At 39.5% G+C, this 18,965-nt stretch overlaps 1 protein-coding gene across 1 annotated transcript in view; it reads right to left on the minus strand.

Annotated features, from left to right (window-relative positions):
* TRPM3 (transient receptor potential cation channel subfamily M member 3) overlaps positions 1-18,965 on the minus strand; it is a 286,612-nt gene that overhangs the window by 26,825 nt on the left and 240,822 nt on the right. Inside the window, exons 17-21 of the mRNA XM_027791380.2 lie at positions 18,678-18,845; positions 17,582-17,707; positions 11,716-11,856; positions 6,598-6,726; positions 4,240-4,491 (exon numbers count right to left, since the gene is read on the minus strand). Coding sequence (XP_027647181.2) covers positions 4,240-4,491; positions 6,598-6,726; positions 11,716-11,856; positions 17,582-17,707; positions 18,678-18,845 — 816 coding nt within the window. The remainder of the gene's footprint in view (positions 1-4,239; positions 4,492-6,597; positions 6,727-11,715; positions 11,857-17,581; positions 17,708-18,677; positions 18,846-18,965) is intronic.

Raw genomic sequence — 18,965 nt, forward strand, 5'->3', positions numbered from 1 at the left:
TTCACAGATTTGGATGTAACTTTTGTCTCTGGCCAAAACTTGACCCAAAACTCCTCTAAACTTTATGAGTTTTAATCCTTCCAGTCTCTGCATTTTCTGGCTCAGCTGCATTCTGCCTTCCCTGCAAGGCAGGCATGCAACCAACCTGCACATCAACTGGCAGCTGTATCACTCCATGGGGGACCTGCTGCAGCGCAAAAGCAGGGCTGGTAGAAGAGGGATGCAGTTTCAGCTCATGGATCTGGCACTGCTGGTGGGGGGTGGGGTGTTCTTCAGTTCTAAAACATGAGAGACCTGAGATCAAAGTAACACTGACAAAGTATCTGACAGAGAAAAGAGAAAGAAACAGAGGAGCAAACAGAAAAGGATATTCTGGTATTTATTGAGAGAGAGGCTGTAGGAGCAACACACCTGTAGGACAGGGCTCTGGTAGGAAAGACCCGAGGAGGTGGAAAGAAGGAACTGGGGACAAGTGGAAAAAGTGGAAAAGAACAGGGGAAAACAAAAGTTTTGAGGTCCACAAAAAAGTGCAGGAAAGAAAGAAAAAAACCTGGGGACATGACAGAGGAAAAGAAATACCTTAAAGAATTAAAAACCAGACAAGTAAATCACCAACATTCCTGTTATTCAGAGCATTAATCTTTCAAGAAAAAGATTTAAGAGGAATTTCAGACCATTGTACATCAGAGAGGTCCTGAAACAGGAAAGCTGCATAATTACATTTGGTTCTTACTGCTTTTAGGGAAGGAATTTGGAGATGAAACCTTTCTTCTCTGAATTTGGAGATGAATCCTTTCTTCTCTGATGAAACTTTGTTTCAGGTAGAAATACATACCATGATAAGATGTAATACAATACCTATTTTAAAGTATCATGCAAGCAAATAAACACAATGAGCATGTGGTGGCAATTTAAGATAATTTCTGAAATGCTTGCAGTATTTCTGATCAGGAACCACACAGGTTTGACCTGATGTTGCAAGAAATAGAATTTTCAGTGCTATTCTCTATTCAAGCTGCATATTAGTTTTCCCCTCCTTCAACTGGCTAACTTTCTAAAACCTCACTAGCTTGTCTGAAATCCGGTTAAATAGATGGGTGAGTTTGTGCTGACTTTAATGGGCATTGTATCAGGCCCTTTGGCCTGTAGGGTCAAATAACAATCGGTATTTTAACGAGGCAACGGCCATTTCAGTCATGCTGAAGAACTCGTCACCTGTTTAAAAAGGTGATAAAATGAGGAGCTGTTGGTGCAGTTTTATAAACAAGCTGGCTCCATCTCCCCATTTTTATCTGCAGAGAAGCTAAGAAAATGTAGACATTCCCACACAGTAAGTCCCACACTGTAAGGGATGTACCTCTGACTCTCTTGACATGCCACAGTGATTTCATTTCATTCCCATATAAAAGGGGAGTAAATCTATCGTGGTGCAGAGATTAGGAAAGTACATTATAATAAGCACATTCTGTTACGGAAATTAGTAGATAATAATGAACTTGGTCATTCAGCTTCCTCCTGCTACCCTTCACCTTTGCTTTAGCCCATTGCTTTTAAATCACTCAAGCCCATTCCTGCACCTTGCCTAATTTCACTTGCATATTTGTTCACAGTGCCAGAGGTAAAACCTATTAAAGCTATTTTGGATACAAGGTAGAGGCAGGTGAAGAGAAAATTCCTTAACAATGGGAAAGATGGAAAGAGTCATCTTTTTCCTCCTGAGTCTAGAATTTACTCAAAATAGAAGCTCAGGATAAAACCTAAGGTGATAAATATGATCTGTTGAGGAACTCAATAGCTGTGATGGGCTTACTCTGTAGAAATATGTATAACCAGCTTGATATTTTCCATAGTACTGAATATATACTTTCAAGACCATGAAATGAAAAAGACAGACATGTGATTTAAACAAAACTGCACAAGGGAGCTCATTGCAGCCTGGAGCAAGCAGGTGCAACTCTCAGAGAAGTCTGTGCATGATATAAATGGGCTGGCCATTACACAGGGGAATAAGTTGGCTGTAAAATATATGTGAGAGGCAAATTTGTGTAACTCAAACCAGCTGGGCATTGCATGTGTGGGCAAAGTGGATGTGTCAGAGTTGCTGAGTGCATGGAAAATTGGATGAAGCATGAAAATCAAATAACAGGAAGGCACAAAATAAAAGAACTTCCCTTCAACAGTTGCCCACACCTTCAAAGTGACCTGGTAGCTAAATTCAACACCCTTTGAGTGGGTGCTGAGCCTACAGAGGCCAGTGATTCTCCTGCATTTGTTTTCCAGAGAAAGTGGAGTGAGGCCTGATTTGTTGCACACATGTGAAGATGACAAAGGAATGCAAATAATATAATTTTGCTGATTTCAACCACTTCCTTTCTGTCGTGACCCCAGGAGAAAAATAAACCACTGTTTATACTATTGGTGAAGCTACGCTCCTACCAGCCATCCGTAAGAGACTACATGGCTAATCCATTTATTATTGAACTGGTTTTCAGGCTGCCTTTTCTAGCAGCACAGATATGAAATTTCTTGTGTGTGGCATCTTGTGTGTGAAAATTACAAGAGTAGGACGGTACCTGGCTTTAGGAGTTTTATACACTGTGTATTGTGTAAGCCCCAGTGACCACCAGATCCCCTGACAGAGGGACATAGTCCATGTGGGGCAGGAAAGAAACAGACGATAATGTAGTGTTTTTCCATTGGTCTTTCACCCTTTCTCTTGTTCTGCTGTCCTTTTACAGTAACCTCCAGCAAGAACTGTTGAGTGTTTTCACCTCTGTACTCCGGAGCTCTGCAAAATCCCTCCCATAAACATCCTATTGGCTTCCTTGAAGGAAATTAGTACACTTCAAAATACTGTTTGCCAGACATAATGATGCAACAACCACTTCCTTTTGCGTTTTCTCCCTCCCCTCCCGCCCCCCCGCCCCCCTCCCCGCAAGCTCTTCTTTCTTTGTCAAACCCACCACTGTGTTTGGAGTTGAAAGCTGGTAAATGGAAGGATTAAGATGATGGTCTTCCAGTTACCTGTTGGGTAGGGAGTCTAACTGGACATATATTTGTATTTCAGATTTATAACTGCTTAGAATCAGTGAGCTTGTTGTGACTAATGTAGTATCAAGGAGGGACTGCAGTCCATGCATTCATATTTGTCCCTTTTTCCTGTGATGGTGAGGAAGGAGGGTAGCTAGGTCTTTTCATGAAGGACCGTGGTTAAGGCAAACACAACAGAGAGCCTATTCGGACTTGCTGATTATTCTCCACATGGCAATCAGACAGAAGTAATATTTGTATTTAGAAAAGTTAATATTTTGTTTACAAAACAAACAGTTTACATCTTTTACTGAATGCCAGCTTCAAGTGGGTTTTATGCTATTTTTAAAAAAAAAATAATCTTAAACTCCAGAACACACTAAATGACCATGATTTACACAACAAGGGCTGGATAACTGCATATAAAACATGAGCACGTATATTAGCTACATGTGTAGGTACTCAAATATGAGGGACACCTGCACGTGAATCTGTCAAATCAGCCATCTTCTTTAACTCAATGCTGCTTTAATGCAACTTTTCTGTTGAAATGTAAAAAGAAAAAGCCAAAAAGTAAAAAATTATACATCTGGCAGCAAATACCTCTCAGTACCTCCTGTATACATTTACTATTACATAAACTATTTGTACTCCTGCCATGTTGTGTAGAGGGGACAGAGGCTGCAGTTATAAAGAATGATTTCTCATCTTATAAGGACACTTCTGAACAGGAAAGATGGAAGAGCGTATGGATATGGAGCAAACTATAGAAAGTTCACAGTCTTGATCATAACTATTAAAGTTTTGAACACACCACGCCTATTACAACACACCTTCTTGAAAGTCTCAAGGTACAAAACCTTCTTTTTTTTTTACCTTAACAACCTCCTTTACAACTAGTTGAGAACTAGCATCCTTTGTGTTTTCTGCAAATAAGACACAGACGTATAGGATTGATGGCTTTGCTGTTGAAGAGAGATCTCAGAGAAAGACAAGCAACACATCATCTAACAGAACAGGGAGAGTTTAACCTTCAGTTCTGGGGGTCTACGCTGAAGTTGTGATTCAATAAGGCACTAATTTATAGCTTACATGAAAATGCTAATGTAAAAAAAAAAAGTATAGATAAATCTGCAGTGATGTCATTGGCCAAAGAAATTAAGTCAAGAACATGTTGGTAAAATATAAGAGTACACCAACTTCTCTTACCATTTTCCCAATCATCATAACATATGGTCCCAAATACTTGTTTACTCCGAAGATGTCTAACAATCGTATATACCAGTAAATGATGTTTACACAGTATATCACTCGGCCATCACTCCGGAGTGGCAGATCTTGCAGACGGAGCACCATCCCAACGGAGAACAGGAGGATAGCTATAAGATCAGTAACATTCCAGTACTCCTGGAGCCAAACTTTTACTTTCTGTAACAGTTTCCCAGGCTCTGACATCAATATCTGAAGGACAGAGGGCACGGAGAGGAAAGCTGTCTTAATTTAAGCTTGAAGAAATCTATAGTAAACAAATATATGCCACACAGGCCAGAAGCAAAGCTGATAGACCCCTGTCATATAAATAACTCATGTACTCCCGGATTTTTTGGAGAAACCTTCCATTTCAACCTTCTTAGCCTGTACCTGTGTGCAAGATACTTAAAAGGAAAAGGATGTAAAACTTACTTGCTCTAAAAGCTCCATGAAGCCAGAAAAAATACACGTATTTCTTTCTGTTTTTCAAATTTATTGACCCTACATAGAGTCTTGGAATAGAGGGAGAAATATAGAAAGTTAATACTCACATTTAAAGAAGCTGTAGAGTTAAATAAAATTATTCTAAAATGTGTCTCAAACTGTGAAGAACTAATTAATAACCATGAAGATGTGGATTTAGCATTTAATCCAGAGAGATAGTAGCTACTACTTGGACCTGGTTTTGGAAACTGAGTTCCACAACTGAGAATATAATTCACAAAAATAATTTATCTTACCTTATGAATTTATCACCATTCTATTTTCAAGATCATTTGGGAGACTTGATTGTTTTCCCAAATTACTGTTGAAACTATTCCTCAAGTGATTTCTATGAATAATTTTAGTGAGTTAACAAGCTGTTTGTTTTAATTTTCTATATTTAGTCTGAGAACATTTGAGCAGACTCATAGAGTTCCTTAAAAAGATGAATGCCATTCTTATAATTTTTTTATAATTCATTTTCAGAATGAATTTTAGGCTCATCTTTTGAGAACAATCTCCAACATCTGCTTAAAAATCCATTACAACAAATGTTCTTGATAAACTTTTGTGAAAAGGACAATCTGGGGTGAATGATTACACAAAAATGGCACACACTCCTGCCAGCAGCCTCCCACCTACTGAGCCAGTGGTGCTTAGTCCCTATCAGTGTTGCAGAGTCCTCCTGTGGCTCCTGCCACTGTTTACCTTTTTCTTTCGCTTAGCAAAGTACACTCATTATAGGCCACACAAGTAGTGTCTTTTCCTCTGTTCTTTTTATTTATAATATGGAGTTTACCACACAGTGTTTGAAATCTGTCTTTGAGGACTAAGTGCCTGTTGCAAGACCATTTTTAGTTTAGTCCTCAAAAGCATTTGCTGCAGAAAATACAAATATATATGGTAACAAATTCAGCCCAGTGGTGCAAACGTGCTGTTTCAGTGGAGGTCAACAGGACTCGAACCGCTCACATCAGGGCTGAATTTGGCCTCTGGTGTTATTGTGGAATAAATGCACATTTGGCCAAGTGAAAAGGGCACAGCAGTAGCTGCAAGTGGGAGACACTGTGAGGGGCCGGGAATGGCAGAATAATTTCACTCTGCCTATAGACTGAGCACCACCTTAAATGTTCTGTCTCTGCTCTACAGGCCTGCTTCAGCATCTTTAGGGAGATGCATGCTATAGCCTCACATAATTAGCAAAAATTTTCAAGATTAAAAGGGGGAAATCCTATTAGCAATGTGCTACAATATTCAATGTGAATCTAAATTTTCCCCTAGTTATGGCTGGTTTTATTTAAAGCTTTTGCTTGAAATACTCGGACAGACAGAACAGCTGTAAATTTTGAATGAACTCTATTTGGAGTGGGGTGAGGATTCAAACATGGGCTTTTTAATTGTCATGCTATCACCATGTCTCCATGTCCATTCTGTTACAGCACATCTTCTTTTCCTCCCCCTGAAACATGCTTCAGTTTCTGGACCATATTTCAAGGAATATAGGTTGAGCTTTAGTATATGTCAGAAGACCATCCTATACTTGTGAATGTTATTAAATGTGCATCACACAGAAATCTGAACAGAGAAATTCCGTGGGAGAAAAAGAAGGAGAGAGATTCTTAATTTTAAAATGGAGGAAAATAGATTTCTTTAGTGCTGTGTTTTTAACAATCCATCCGCTTTTCTGCAAAAATTAAAAAAACCCAATTTTATGATAAGCCCCTTCATCAAAAATTACCCTGTGCAAAATAGTAAAAACAGATACTAAAATGAAAAAAAAAAAACAACCATGCTTATTTATTTTCTATTCTGTTGTGGTTGGGGTGATTTTACCTCTCTCATCTTCTCTATTCCCAGAGTGAAAATGTACGAGATGACAATCCATTCCTGTGTAGATGGCCAGCGATCCATCTTCACTAACACTATATAATTGAACAGCATCAAGTAGCCTATATATGCCAGCTGCAAACAAACAAAATGAATATCAATAATCACTATATTTATACAGCTAAGCCAGTCTCTTGGGTATGATTTGATATTCCTAATTTCACTGCAACCAGAGTTAAACAGACAAAAGAACAATCAGACAGTGTTCTGGGTTGTCTGAAAAAGCTCACATTAAATCACATACAATGTGGAATCTGCGAAATACATGCACAAATGCTGTCTCCTCCAGCTACACCTGTCTCCCCAACAAAATTATATTAATGCTGTCCCCCTAGATCATCCCACAGTGATGGCAATACTGATACGACTATGCCAACTACCAATCTAAGTTACCTACGTGAAAAAAGTCTTCTCTCTCATCTGCTTCTAACAGCCTTTATTCCTCTAATGCCCTCCTCTGTGTTTTCTCTCCCTATTCACCTAACCTAGGCTGACTCTGGCATTCCAAATCCTTTTTGTACAGTCCTTGCTTGGAGCCCAGAAGGTTCTAGGTGCTGCTAGAAGTCTTTCTGCCCACTGTAGTACGGACCTAACATATACCATGATTCCCCCAGAAACACTGCCACTCCTACTATTTCGTTGCTGCAGCAAGCAGCCATGCATTTATTTGCCTGAAATTTTTTGCAAGTTTTTATGTGTAATTGTTTTTCTTTTCCTTCTCTAATATATCTACTTACCAGCCTATTTTTTGACACAGTGGAAAGTGTGGATTATGTTTTTAGTTTCTTTTTCCTGTCTTTCTACATCAGGAATGTAATGAAACTGTCAGTCAAAAAAAAGGCAAGACAGGCAAATTGCATCATCAAGCTCATAAAACTCAGAGAAACCAGTGTCACACTGGAGCATGGGCTGTAGCACTGGCGAATGGCTGTGGCTGAAGTCTGTGGTGGCCAGAATCCAACTGCCTGTCTACTTTGCCTTTCCAACAGCAGCCCTACAAGAAAATGCTTCTTAAGCCAAATCTAAATCAGAAAGAAGATGATTCAGTTCTGTGCATGAACAATTTAGTCACTGTGGTAGAAAGCTTATTCCAAAAATCTCTATTTCAATGTAGTTTTTTTCTCTCAACTGCATGTGACTCACAACTATCGTATACTTGGTGTCAGACTTAACACAAAACAACCACAAGAGGGGCTTGAGACCTTTGGGTAAGATTATTTCAGTGTTCAGCACCTCACAGAGCAGGATTTATAGTCCTGTTGTATTTGCTAGAGAACATCACTTCTGCTCTGTGCAAAAGCCACAGGGTTTTGGCTTCTCCTCCAGTTGATAGTTTGAAGGACACTCGAGAGAATTATTTACAATGGCCATAACTATCGGCACAGAGAAGACAGCCAACTGAACCACTGCTCTTGTCTACATAAAAGGCAGGAGGAAATGACCTCATTTGTCTTTCAGTTTGTGCATGATGACGGATTGCATCGCTCAGGTCTAGAGATTGGTCTTCGGTTAACACTCCTAAAGGAAATGGAAAGCAATATTGACTTAGGTCAGCATCTTGGGTGTGAGTCGAGTTAGCAGAAACACTGTCTGGGCAGGCAGAACTGGACGCACACCTCCCCAGCTGAAACAACACCTTGTACTATAGTGCAAAAAGCCAGGTGATACTGTCACCTAACACCCCTCCTCTTAGATCTTATTGATTAGTAATTATCAGCAAATTTATTAATTTGGTCTGACTCAGCAGCCTTTGGTGAGCATTTGCAGTTAGTATGGCAAAAGAATAGGGACATTAAAGTTACAAAGGTGACAGAAACCGCCAGACTTTCAGTGTAACTAGGGGCTTTTGCTTCTTGGTTTTCTTATGAGGTGTTAGGGTTTTTTGGTTTTGGGTTTGTGTTTTTTTTTTTTTTTGTCAATGCAAATTTACTGAAAATTGCTGAAAATTTTTGCTTGGGAAAAGAAAGGATAAAAAAGCTTCTTGATTTAAGAATAAAATGATGCTGAATCTGCACCACTTTAATCCAATAAACAAGCCCTTCAGATAGTGAGTGACACCCTCCTTCTCCCTCCCCCGTACCTGTAACTTGCTCCTGCCTTCCAGGAGGATGTCCTGATCCCACACTGTGATCAAACCTCAGTACAGCTGCCCATGCTGGTACTCAAGTTCTTTGAAAGTGCTACTACAGATGTAACTGAACTCTCTTCTTGCTTTCACATGGTTTGACAAAGAGCTAGAGGCTGTCATTTTCACCCCTGAAGGCAGTACCTGAAGAAGCTAAGGAGAGGAATGCTTGCTAAGAAGTTTCTAGGGTGAGTTGCTCCCCACCCTCCCTATGGATGTTGTTCCATTCTATAGAAAATACTTGAATACTCATTATGGTAAGGATCAAACAAGGAAATTGTACCAGCAGGAGAGTGCTTCAAGAGGAGACTACCCTCCCTTTTTCTCACTGATTGCAATAATTAGATTATTATAAAATGAAGTGGCCCCAAACCGCAAAAGTTAGGGCAAAGCTGTTTTCATGTTTAGAAGATGAGTCTTACTTGGGTTTCAATTCCCTCTGCAGCTATTCCTCCTCCTCAGAGGTAGAAATTTGGTCTCTTATATCCTTCTAAAATCTCAGTCTAAGGCTAATAGTTAAAAGCGGAAGGCCATCCTCTTCTCAAGCAATCTGTGAGACAAAACCTATGAATCATGGTTTTCAATGTAACAGCACAAAACAAAACAGAGTAGTTGAGTTTTGAAACTAGTGCACATCCAGAGAGAAAGGCTAAAGTTTCTTTGGGTGAGAAAACACTGCTGAGCCAAAATGTTACTTACTCAAACACTTCCACCTTTAACCTACTCATGTATTTCAAGAATGGAAGTGGATATAGCTATAGAGTGATAGCAGATACGTATAAGATTATTTCAGATGGCACACAATAGCCATAATAATAGTCACTTTTCTTGCATTTTGAACAGTGGAGTGTAAAACTTGGAGGTTTTATTTTGAAATCTATGATTAGTATTTCTGTCTGTGTGCTTGTAAGAAGTGTGTTAGGCTGTGCAATTTTAACTCTCATGTGAAAGTTCTTTTGCTTTTAGGCTCCAGGACTTTCTCAATATACCCAACTGGTCAGGCACTGCAGACAGCATCCGCCTTATTTTGCTCTTTAAGTTCGGTTTAGCCAAGATCCAGCTTTAATAAGTGACCTTGATCGAGACCTGCCTCGGGACATAAAACTGTAGGAACAGGTCTAAATGGAAATGCAGTATTGATCTTTTTCTCCCATCTCAGAACTGAACTAACAGGGAAAGACAGGGTACTTCTTTCTGTTTACAGCATAAAGACTTTTCTGGTTATGTATAATACATATTGCAATTGTTAATGCAACTAGGCTGCTTATGAGCAGTTTCTGGACTCACTGGCCTGATTAATGTTTGATGGCCACATAGTCCAGCAGGTAGTTGATCCAAGTAGCCAAACGGGAGCTATTTGCTAGCATAAGCTGTCCACCACAGTTTAGTTTCTGTTGATGTGAGTTGTTCCTGCTGTCTGTTGACATACTGTATGGACTTCAGCAAGGCAATTTTTCAATAGGAAGTCATCTCCAGAAGGATGCATTCTTTGTGATTTTCGGTGCATTCAGCAGAGTAATGGAAGATACAACTGGGAAGGACCACCTGAAATCACCTGGCCAATTCCATGGTGCTAAGGCAGGATTAATTACAGTGTACCACAGTGGATGTATGTTTTGATAAGATAGACCTAGAAATCACAAATAATGGAAGTTCTACCATCTCCTTACACAGTGTATGACACTACTTCTCAGAGCAGTTAGAAACTGTTCCCTAACATCTTACCTAGAGCTGCATTGCTGCAATTAAAACCATTACTTGTCCTTTTCAGCAAGGACTTAGAGATTATTCCATTTTGTTCCTCTCCACAGCTACTTACACAGATTTGAAGACTACTACATTCCTTCTGTAGACCTTTTTTCCAGAGGAAACAACCTTACTGCCTTCAATATTTCCCCTTAAGTCATATTCTACAGACCTCTTGAAACATTTTTCTTGTTGTCACATGATGCAGAAGCTGAACTAGGATACACTACTCCCGCCAAGGAGACTGAAAGGATTACCTTCTGCATTCATTTTACTTTTTAATCTCATCCTTCTACACTTTGGTGCAATTTGCAAGTTCAATAATTAATCTCTACTCCATCATCCGAGTTTTGACTGAAAATATGAGATAGCACCTGATGTAGGAGAGAACCAAATGGAATCCTTTCCAATCCCTGCTTCCAGCTTGATAGTGAATAATTAATATCTGCTCTTGAAGACTAATTGCCAAAAAGCTTTGTATCCACATAGTAACTTTAATATAGCAGTTATTAATTTATCTGTGAGAACACCCTGTGAAGTTTTTGATGCTGTCTTACTTTGGTCAACATATACAACACAATTCTTCTCTGCTCCATCTGCAAGGTCTGTTTCTTTATAACACAGGGAGATTATATTTATTTGACAGGATTTGTCACTGAAAAATGTACATAAGGTGCTACTCATGTCTTTAATATCTTGTGGGTAGTTTCACAAACATTTTATCTAAGAGATACTCTGCAGACTAGTCAAAACAGAGCAAGGAAAAAATGTTCCAAGGAAAGACGTGATCTGCTTCTGTTTTTTCACCAGTTATTGGATGATTCAATATCCTGATTCAGTCCAGCCTCCCATTGGGCTTACTTTTGGGAACTCTTCTATTGGGAGTTGTCCTATATGGAATTCCTTGGGAGCACTGACTGCAGTAAACTGTCATTTATTGTTGTATTTGAAGAAAAACATACACAGTCATTCAAATTTTAACCATTACTTCCTGAATGAAATGGTGGCTTTTAAAATTCGTGGACAGGTTTGCAAGTGCTAGATGACCTCTACAAAAGATTTTTATTAAACTATTTATGGGCAAGTCCTCCAATGCACACAGATGCAGACTTTCAATGAAATACACAAGATAGCCTTAATCCAATTTCAGTATTTGTCCAAACAGTAGTAATTTCGCAAGGAAGATTTCTTACTGTGTAAAACCAAAATTTAACGATGGGAGCATTGTAGAACTCATAAATCTTTCTTCCAACAGGGATCAGTCTGTGCCTGCTCTGAACTTCGTCTTCCTCTTTCTTTCTTGAGGACTCTCCATTCCCTCGTCCCAGCATTGCCTACAAGAAAGGACATTTTTGTGTTTGTTTCTTTGTGAAAGACAAATGAAGATTATGTTTTAAATATCAGAAGGAAATTATTCAAAACTTTTTTGATTTTTTGATCTTTGGACAAAACCAGGTGACCATAGCTAGGTATAAAGCGTTTGGTTCTCAGATTATCTTTTTTTTAGCAGGGAAGCTGCTCTTTAATACTTCGTAAACTGAAACCCCAATGCTCTGGTGGCAACGCTCAGCACCAGTGTGAAATCTTTGACTGGTGAACAGAAAATGAGATGTGGAGAACCTTCCTCCTCTTTGCTATATGGACAGCAAAATTTTTACCTGACAACAGCTTTTTGTGGTGCATTTCTATACAATAAACAGATGCAGACAGAAAACAGGTAAGTGTTGGTTTTAAACAAAGAGAAGTTCATAAGGCTGAGACTGAGAGAGAACAAGAGGGGGAAAGATGAGTTGACAGTTGCTGGACTGGAAGCAATGAAGCCAGTGACTCTTTTTTACATTGATCACTGGATCTGTCATAGCCAATGATCCCACAGTGAACTTCACATGGAGGTAGAAAACTGACCAGTACAGTTCACTGCAGCATTAAGGCCTTGGATTGAAAGATCCTTCTGCATGATTGTAGCTTTTTCCATAATGAAGTTCCAGACTGCTCATGCACTGCCTCTGTCAGGCCTGATCTCACTGTCACCATTGCAATTCAGACTCACTGAAGAGCTACGCTGAGCTCCAGAAACCCATACTTAAGTTCTCAGCTGTAAGTGCAAACCTAACAGGCAAAAGACAGTAATATTGTGTTTACTTTTAACTTCATGGTCAGCTGCAGAGAGGTGGAAAGAGTGACCAAACTACATAGTCACTGAAATTAATACTTAGAAGAAGGTGTTCCTTAGTATTTGGAATACAGCACAATCTATTTAGTGTTCTTTCTGAAACAATTATTTTTTGAATAGTGGACTGAGAGTGTATTTTAGGTCAATGTGCCCTGAATAAGTTCTTACAGTTTGGTTTGTGGCAGCACGTATCGATCGTAGGCTACCTGAACATGAAAACAATTACAAGAATTGAGATACAACTGCCCTATCTTTAATTTCACTTATGTACTTAAGTTTTTTCCTCTGGTATTACTACTTTCCATGTGGTCCCATATATTCCTGAATTTGACTATACACAGATGTTGACCTGCACATTTTTAATAACATAGAACAAAGATTCAGGACACAAGCATACTGCACTGAAACTAACCTGCTGCGATCCTCTTAAAACTGTAGCCTGCTTTGATGAAGTTACCTATTTCCTTTATCTTTTTAGGCCTCCAGATTTCTAAGTTTGTTGCCACAAATGTAGATAAACTGTGTATTAAAAAATTAAATATATCTCTTGATGATTCTTACCGAATACCTAAAACACCTTGAAAGTCCATCAAGAGTTTCACAAAAAAGGAAAAAGATGAAGTGGCTGCTGAGCAGAGAAGGAATTCTTGTTAGATAAGCAGACAGTCTGCAAGAACATGAGACTTACTGAATATAACTATAGTAGCAGAGATTACACAACCTTCACAGAACCCCAGGTATCATTACCTGAAGTCTACAAAACCTGAGGTGATTCCCTGATCTATATCAGGGATTATTTATTGGGAAAAAAGGTGGAATATGACCTAAATTCTTCTGGAAAATTATAGCCCAAGAAGGTGCTAACTCCTGATGCTGTTTTACTGAAAGCTGCCATCTGGTGCTACACAGTTTTCTTAGCTTTTTAAAAGGCTTTGTCTTTGCTGTCCTCTGGCGCTCAAGAATTTTGCAGCAGTATGAAAATGAATGCTGGCAGCTTTAACAAATGAGCAGTGCCGTGTTTTAGTGAAAAGGATTATTTTACAGACTTTCCTTCATAATTTTATGGATTTACTAATTCTGAGACACCCTTAGCTCTCACTGCAATCAGTGAGTTGTGGATCTTTTTAGAAGATTGTTCTTTTAGTAGCTGGATTTATGCTTTAGATCATGGATGCTTATTTCCTGTTTGCTATTGCTTTCTTGTTGATAATGGTGCTGTAATTTTATCTTGTTACAATTATTTCTGAACTAATTGTGTCGTGTAATACTGATCTCTCTCCTCCCGTATGCTAAAGATGGCGAATTGCTCTGAGATGGCTGGGGATTAGATTTGACCTGATGTCCCCGACTGTTAATTATACCATAGTATTAACAAATTGAAAAGCCTACCCATTAGAAACATACAGACATAACCTAAGTGACTGTGTTAAGAGCATAGCTGCAATGCTGAATGTGAACAAATGTGTTTTCACTTGCCGCAGGAAGCAATAGGGTGGGAATAACTCAAGATGCTGCTCTGTGTGGGTGGCATGTCTTTCTCTAATACACAGTTTTGGCCATGATTCACCATGAGTCATGCAAGGTAAGCCTGAGAGCAGCTCTGCTACATTGTACAGTACAGTACAACTGCATCACTTTAATCTGAGGGGATTGATGTGCACATAGGTTTTACATGGAGATTTTTCTAATCAGTACTCTAGTTTGGCGTGTTTGGGTTTTTTCTGGGGGGGTGGGGGCGGAGGTGTGTGGCCAGATTTTGTTTTATGTAATTGAGGACCGTTCATTGATAGGGAATCTGGACAGTTTTGGATTGTGAGTTTTTGCATTAATACATGTTAATGATCCTGTAATATATTTATATTTATAACATCAATTTCAGTTCTGCCAGAATGATCACAGGCCTTTGAAATTTTATCCTTAGTGGAAACTACACACTACATGTAGACATACCCCATATTCACACAGAACTGGTGTGGAAATTGTACGTAGCTGGGTGGATGTACTATACCTTTCTCTGCATACCCTGTTGTATCCTGTGCTAGGTATGGAAATGCTGCCTCCGTGGTAGTTCTGTTCTCTGTCTTGAAATACTGGTAGGAAAAAAGGTTTAATGCCTTTGAGTTACAGGTGTGTAAAATTTGATTTGGATGTGCTCAGTGGTTCTTTAAGGTGAATACAAAGGAGCAGGGCTGAAGTACCAGGAGCTCAGTCATCCTGGCTGCGGAGCTCGGTGAAGGACACGGAGAGTGCCAGGGCTGTTGTGTGGTGGCAGCATGGGGGGTTTCCAAAACCCTTGGAGAAACAGAGGGAAATCCCTCTTTATGGCGAGGGCCAGCACTTCTACCTTGTGACCATCAGCATCAACTCCCACTGCCACTTTCCAGACAAGCTGAAGGGGTGCCTTGCTGCTGGCATGTGAGATGCTGTGAGCGTCATTGCCCAGGAGGGTGGGTGAGATGGGCCAGGGGCATAAGGACACTAGTCTTCAATATTTCATATCTTAGGAACTGTATTTTTACTGATATAATATTTGGTCAGTTCTTGCCATTGGAGAAAAGGCTAAGCATACATACTACAGATGAGATAATGGGAGCCCAGAGGCCAACAGAACTAGCTTTGCTGCTGCTGAAGTCCTAACTCAGACTCTTAGTGATGCCCTGGAAGTCCAAACTTCCTATATGATGTGGGAAATTAGAACGAAATGAGCAAAACAACAACCGAAACATCTTCTAAAGGATTTAAATGAATTATTCTGTGTTCTGAAATGAGACCATTTATTGGGTAACTCTGATACCCAAACAATAAGGCACTGAATATAGATAAGGATGCTCCAAGTTATGGCTTCTAGAATCAGTGTTATTTTGGGAGAAGGGTAGACTGCTGGGGATTCTGAGCGACCTAAAATTCAGCAACTAATTAAGGCCCTGATCAGGATATTGTACAAATACAAAATGTCCCTGGACTTTAGGGTTTAGTGCTCTTGTGCTTCTCTATGCCTAATATTCAGGATTAATGGCTGACAGTTCCATGCATAAATTGTGGTAAATTCCTTGGTGCTGAGGAAGCGGTGATGAGAGCAGTATTCAAGTGTGTTTTTGTGAGAAGCTGCTATAAGGAAAGTCTGTTGCCTAGCATCTAAGTGTTAAAAAGCAATGTATGCCCAGCACTTTCATATATCTGTTATAAAGTTAAAAGCAGGTGTGAGTAACAAGCAGTTTATAGTGAATAAACACTGCATCTTTATAGCATATCCAAATGTTCAGCTACACACCACATCCTCTGAGTGTGAAACAAATACATACTTGCATGCAGATGTGCCAACGCAACTTATTACACTGTTGCTGTAGTCTGTGTGACCACATTATTCTGTGCAAATGAGGTGTAAGATAGCACCAAAATCACTGTGGCCCTGTACCTCATCCACTCTGCTCAAAGTGCAGTCCAGAGGAAGAAACTGACTTTTTCAGCCTATCATTAGTCACCTTGGCTTAGCAGTGCAGGACACTCAAGACTTCATAAGAAATCAATGAATAGCCCTTGAATAGATGTGATTCTTTATCTTAGCAGTACTTTTATAAAAATGAATATGGGTGTAATATTCTAGGAATACACAGACATTCACTGGGAATGATTAGAATTAGAGTGAGGCTGATTTTTGGATGATACATTATTTACCAGAAATGGGCTTCTGAGGTGACCAAAATGATTTTTAGTTCATCAATTTTGTTTAAGCTTTAAGCTGAACAAACCTCAGAAACCCAAACCATGGAAAATTTTGCTGATTAAGTAAATGAATAAAAGAAAAGTGTAGTAATCACATATGAAAAGGATCTATTTGTTTGTCCTGAAAGGAAAAAATGTGGAGCAAAACATGCAGGACATTCTGAACACAGTAGTTGCAAACTATGGTTAGGGTGAGTGACTGTCTACTGAGCCAGAGTTCAAAAACTGATTGAACATTTGTGATATCACATCACAATCAATTATTAATCTTAATGAACTATGAATAAGGTATGAATAAGGTATGAATAAGCATGACTAAAGGGAAACTTCACAAAGGCATTTCCCAGTCTTGCAGGCATCATCTCACCAGTAGAGAAGAGATGTAACCTAACTTATGCCAGACCATTTGACTAAGGCTGGAACAATGCAAAACTTCAATCTGAAATATTTTCTTATATGTAATACATGTCAGGTAGAAACACTTTCCCTGCTTAAAGGTGACTGAATGTAACTGGCTATGCCACAGAAATATACGCAAAAGTCTCTTTGCTAGCAAGTCATCTCTCCTCACCACTAAAAGGCACCTGAGTGAAGAAGCTGTGTCAGAAGTCCTAAAGAATAGTATAGATTATATGCAGAAATATTAAGTCAACAGTAGCGTACCAAAGATACAGTTTCTAAACTTGCTGGACTCTTCCAAAAGTTATTTTATAGAAAAGGCTGTAAGTGTCTGAAACTTCACTAGAATGATGCATCAAATTTGAAGGAATTAAGGACAGAGTCAATGACTGAAAAGAGCAATAGGACTGTCAGCACATGGAAGGGAGAAGGAAGGGAACATCTAAGACTCGTCTGGAAAAGCAGATCCAGTTCACACATCACCTCCTTGTAGCAGGAGTCAGAAGGTAAAAAGAAAACACAGTATTGTAGACAAGAAACCAGGAGCTGGGATAACTGCAGAGAGATGGAAATGACTTCCTCCCCAAAGTTTTCCCCATTGCCAAGAAAAAGGCAGCTTTCAAAGTGCTTATTTGATTTGAATAGGCACTTCATAATTGGATCAGAAGCCAGGGACAGTAAATTTCAATTAATAGCTAACGAGCAGAAAATGGCCCATTGCTGCTATTCTGCCTTCTGGTCCTTCCCAACGACCAGGTTCTTGCCTGCAAACGAGTCCTGTAGGTGGGTCTTGTGGGCTGCTCCTTCGGCTTGCCTGCATATTGGGTCCTGTAGGCAGGTCCTTCTGCCTGCCTGCAGACGGGGTCCTGTGGGCAGCTCCTGCTGTTGGCCTGTGAGAAACAGTCTGGTTTTTGTTGTTTTTGTTGATGTTGTGGTATTATTTATTTATTTATTTGTAAATTCACCAGGAAAATCCCTTTCACTTCCATGCCTCTATCCTGACCTTGATCAACAGGGGTTGAGTTTTAAGCCTTTCAAAGACACCACAATCAAACCCAAACCAAAGCAAACCAAACTAAGCTAAGGCAGGTCTGATAGCTCATATCATAATTGCCCAAATGCAAAAATGCCAAACAAGTCTGAGAACAAGACACCAGAAGTAGGTGGCTTCTATAGTTTTCAGGGCTTTAGCTATCTGATTCACTTTGTGGTGCAAATTATTTGTCTAAGGCTATGTTACTACCACAGACAAGTCCTTCCTTACACAATTCTGCTGGGTTGCAGTAGTACTGGGGGACTGAGCTGTCTAGCTGCTTGATAATATCTTCAGTGGATTAAAAACTGCATGTATGTGTATGTGTGAGAGGCAATGACCACAAATTCATAAAGAATTCTGAAAAACATTTTCATAATTCTTCTTGCCTGTTTGCACACTTACTTGCCTTTTAATGAAGTTAACCAAAAGAAAAAAAATAGAAAAAATCTCTAGCTTCTACAACTCTTTGGGCATTTCCATTGAAAGGAAGACTTAGTGAGCTTTGTACCAGGTAGGCCCACTCATCTGTCATGGCCGAGTGCTTTCAATTCTGAAATCTCATGAATTTATTTCACAAAACACGGCATCAGATTGAATCAAAATACGAGGATATGACATCACAACATGATACTTCAGCATCACCATGTACTGCTGCAACATCGAGACACAATGATGCCAGCTTGTTTGGTTTGAGTCCCATGGAGGAGAAGGGAGTGTTAACAGTGGTGTCCCGTTATCTGCTAAATTTAGTCATCAGACAGCCTGCAGAGGTGGGAATAACAAACTGACAGCACTGAGGCTGGTGATTTATTGACAGCACTTACAGTGAGTTCCATGTCCTCCTCCTCTTTTTCTTTCACTGGCTTCTCTGGTTCCTCTGGCTCCTTCTCTTGAAGATGGATCTCATTAGCTTGGGACATGTAAGGCATATCATCTTTGTTCTTGAACTCCAAGCTGAGGATTGAAGGAGGAAGTAGAATTCCTAGAATTACCTAAAGCAATAATAACGATAACAATAATCATCACAGTAAACACATTACAATCATGATGGTTACTTAGTATCAATGGAACAACTCCCTCAGGACATTCAGGAAACTAAAGCTACTCTGTGT

The sequence above is a fragment of the Falco peregrinus genome, chromosome Z (assembly GCF_023634155.1).
Source record: "Falco peregrinus isolate bFalPer1 chromosome Z, bFalPer1.pri, whole genome shotgun sequence".
In the NCBI taxonomy this organism is placed as follows: Eukaryota; Metazoa; Chordata; class Aves; order Falconiformes; family Falconidae; genus Falco; species Falco peregrinus.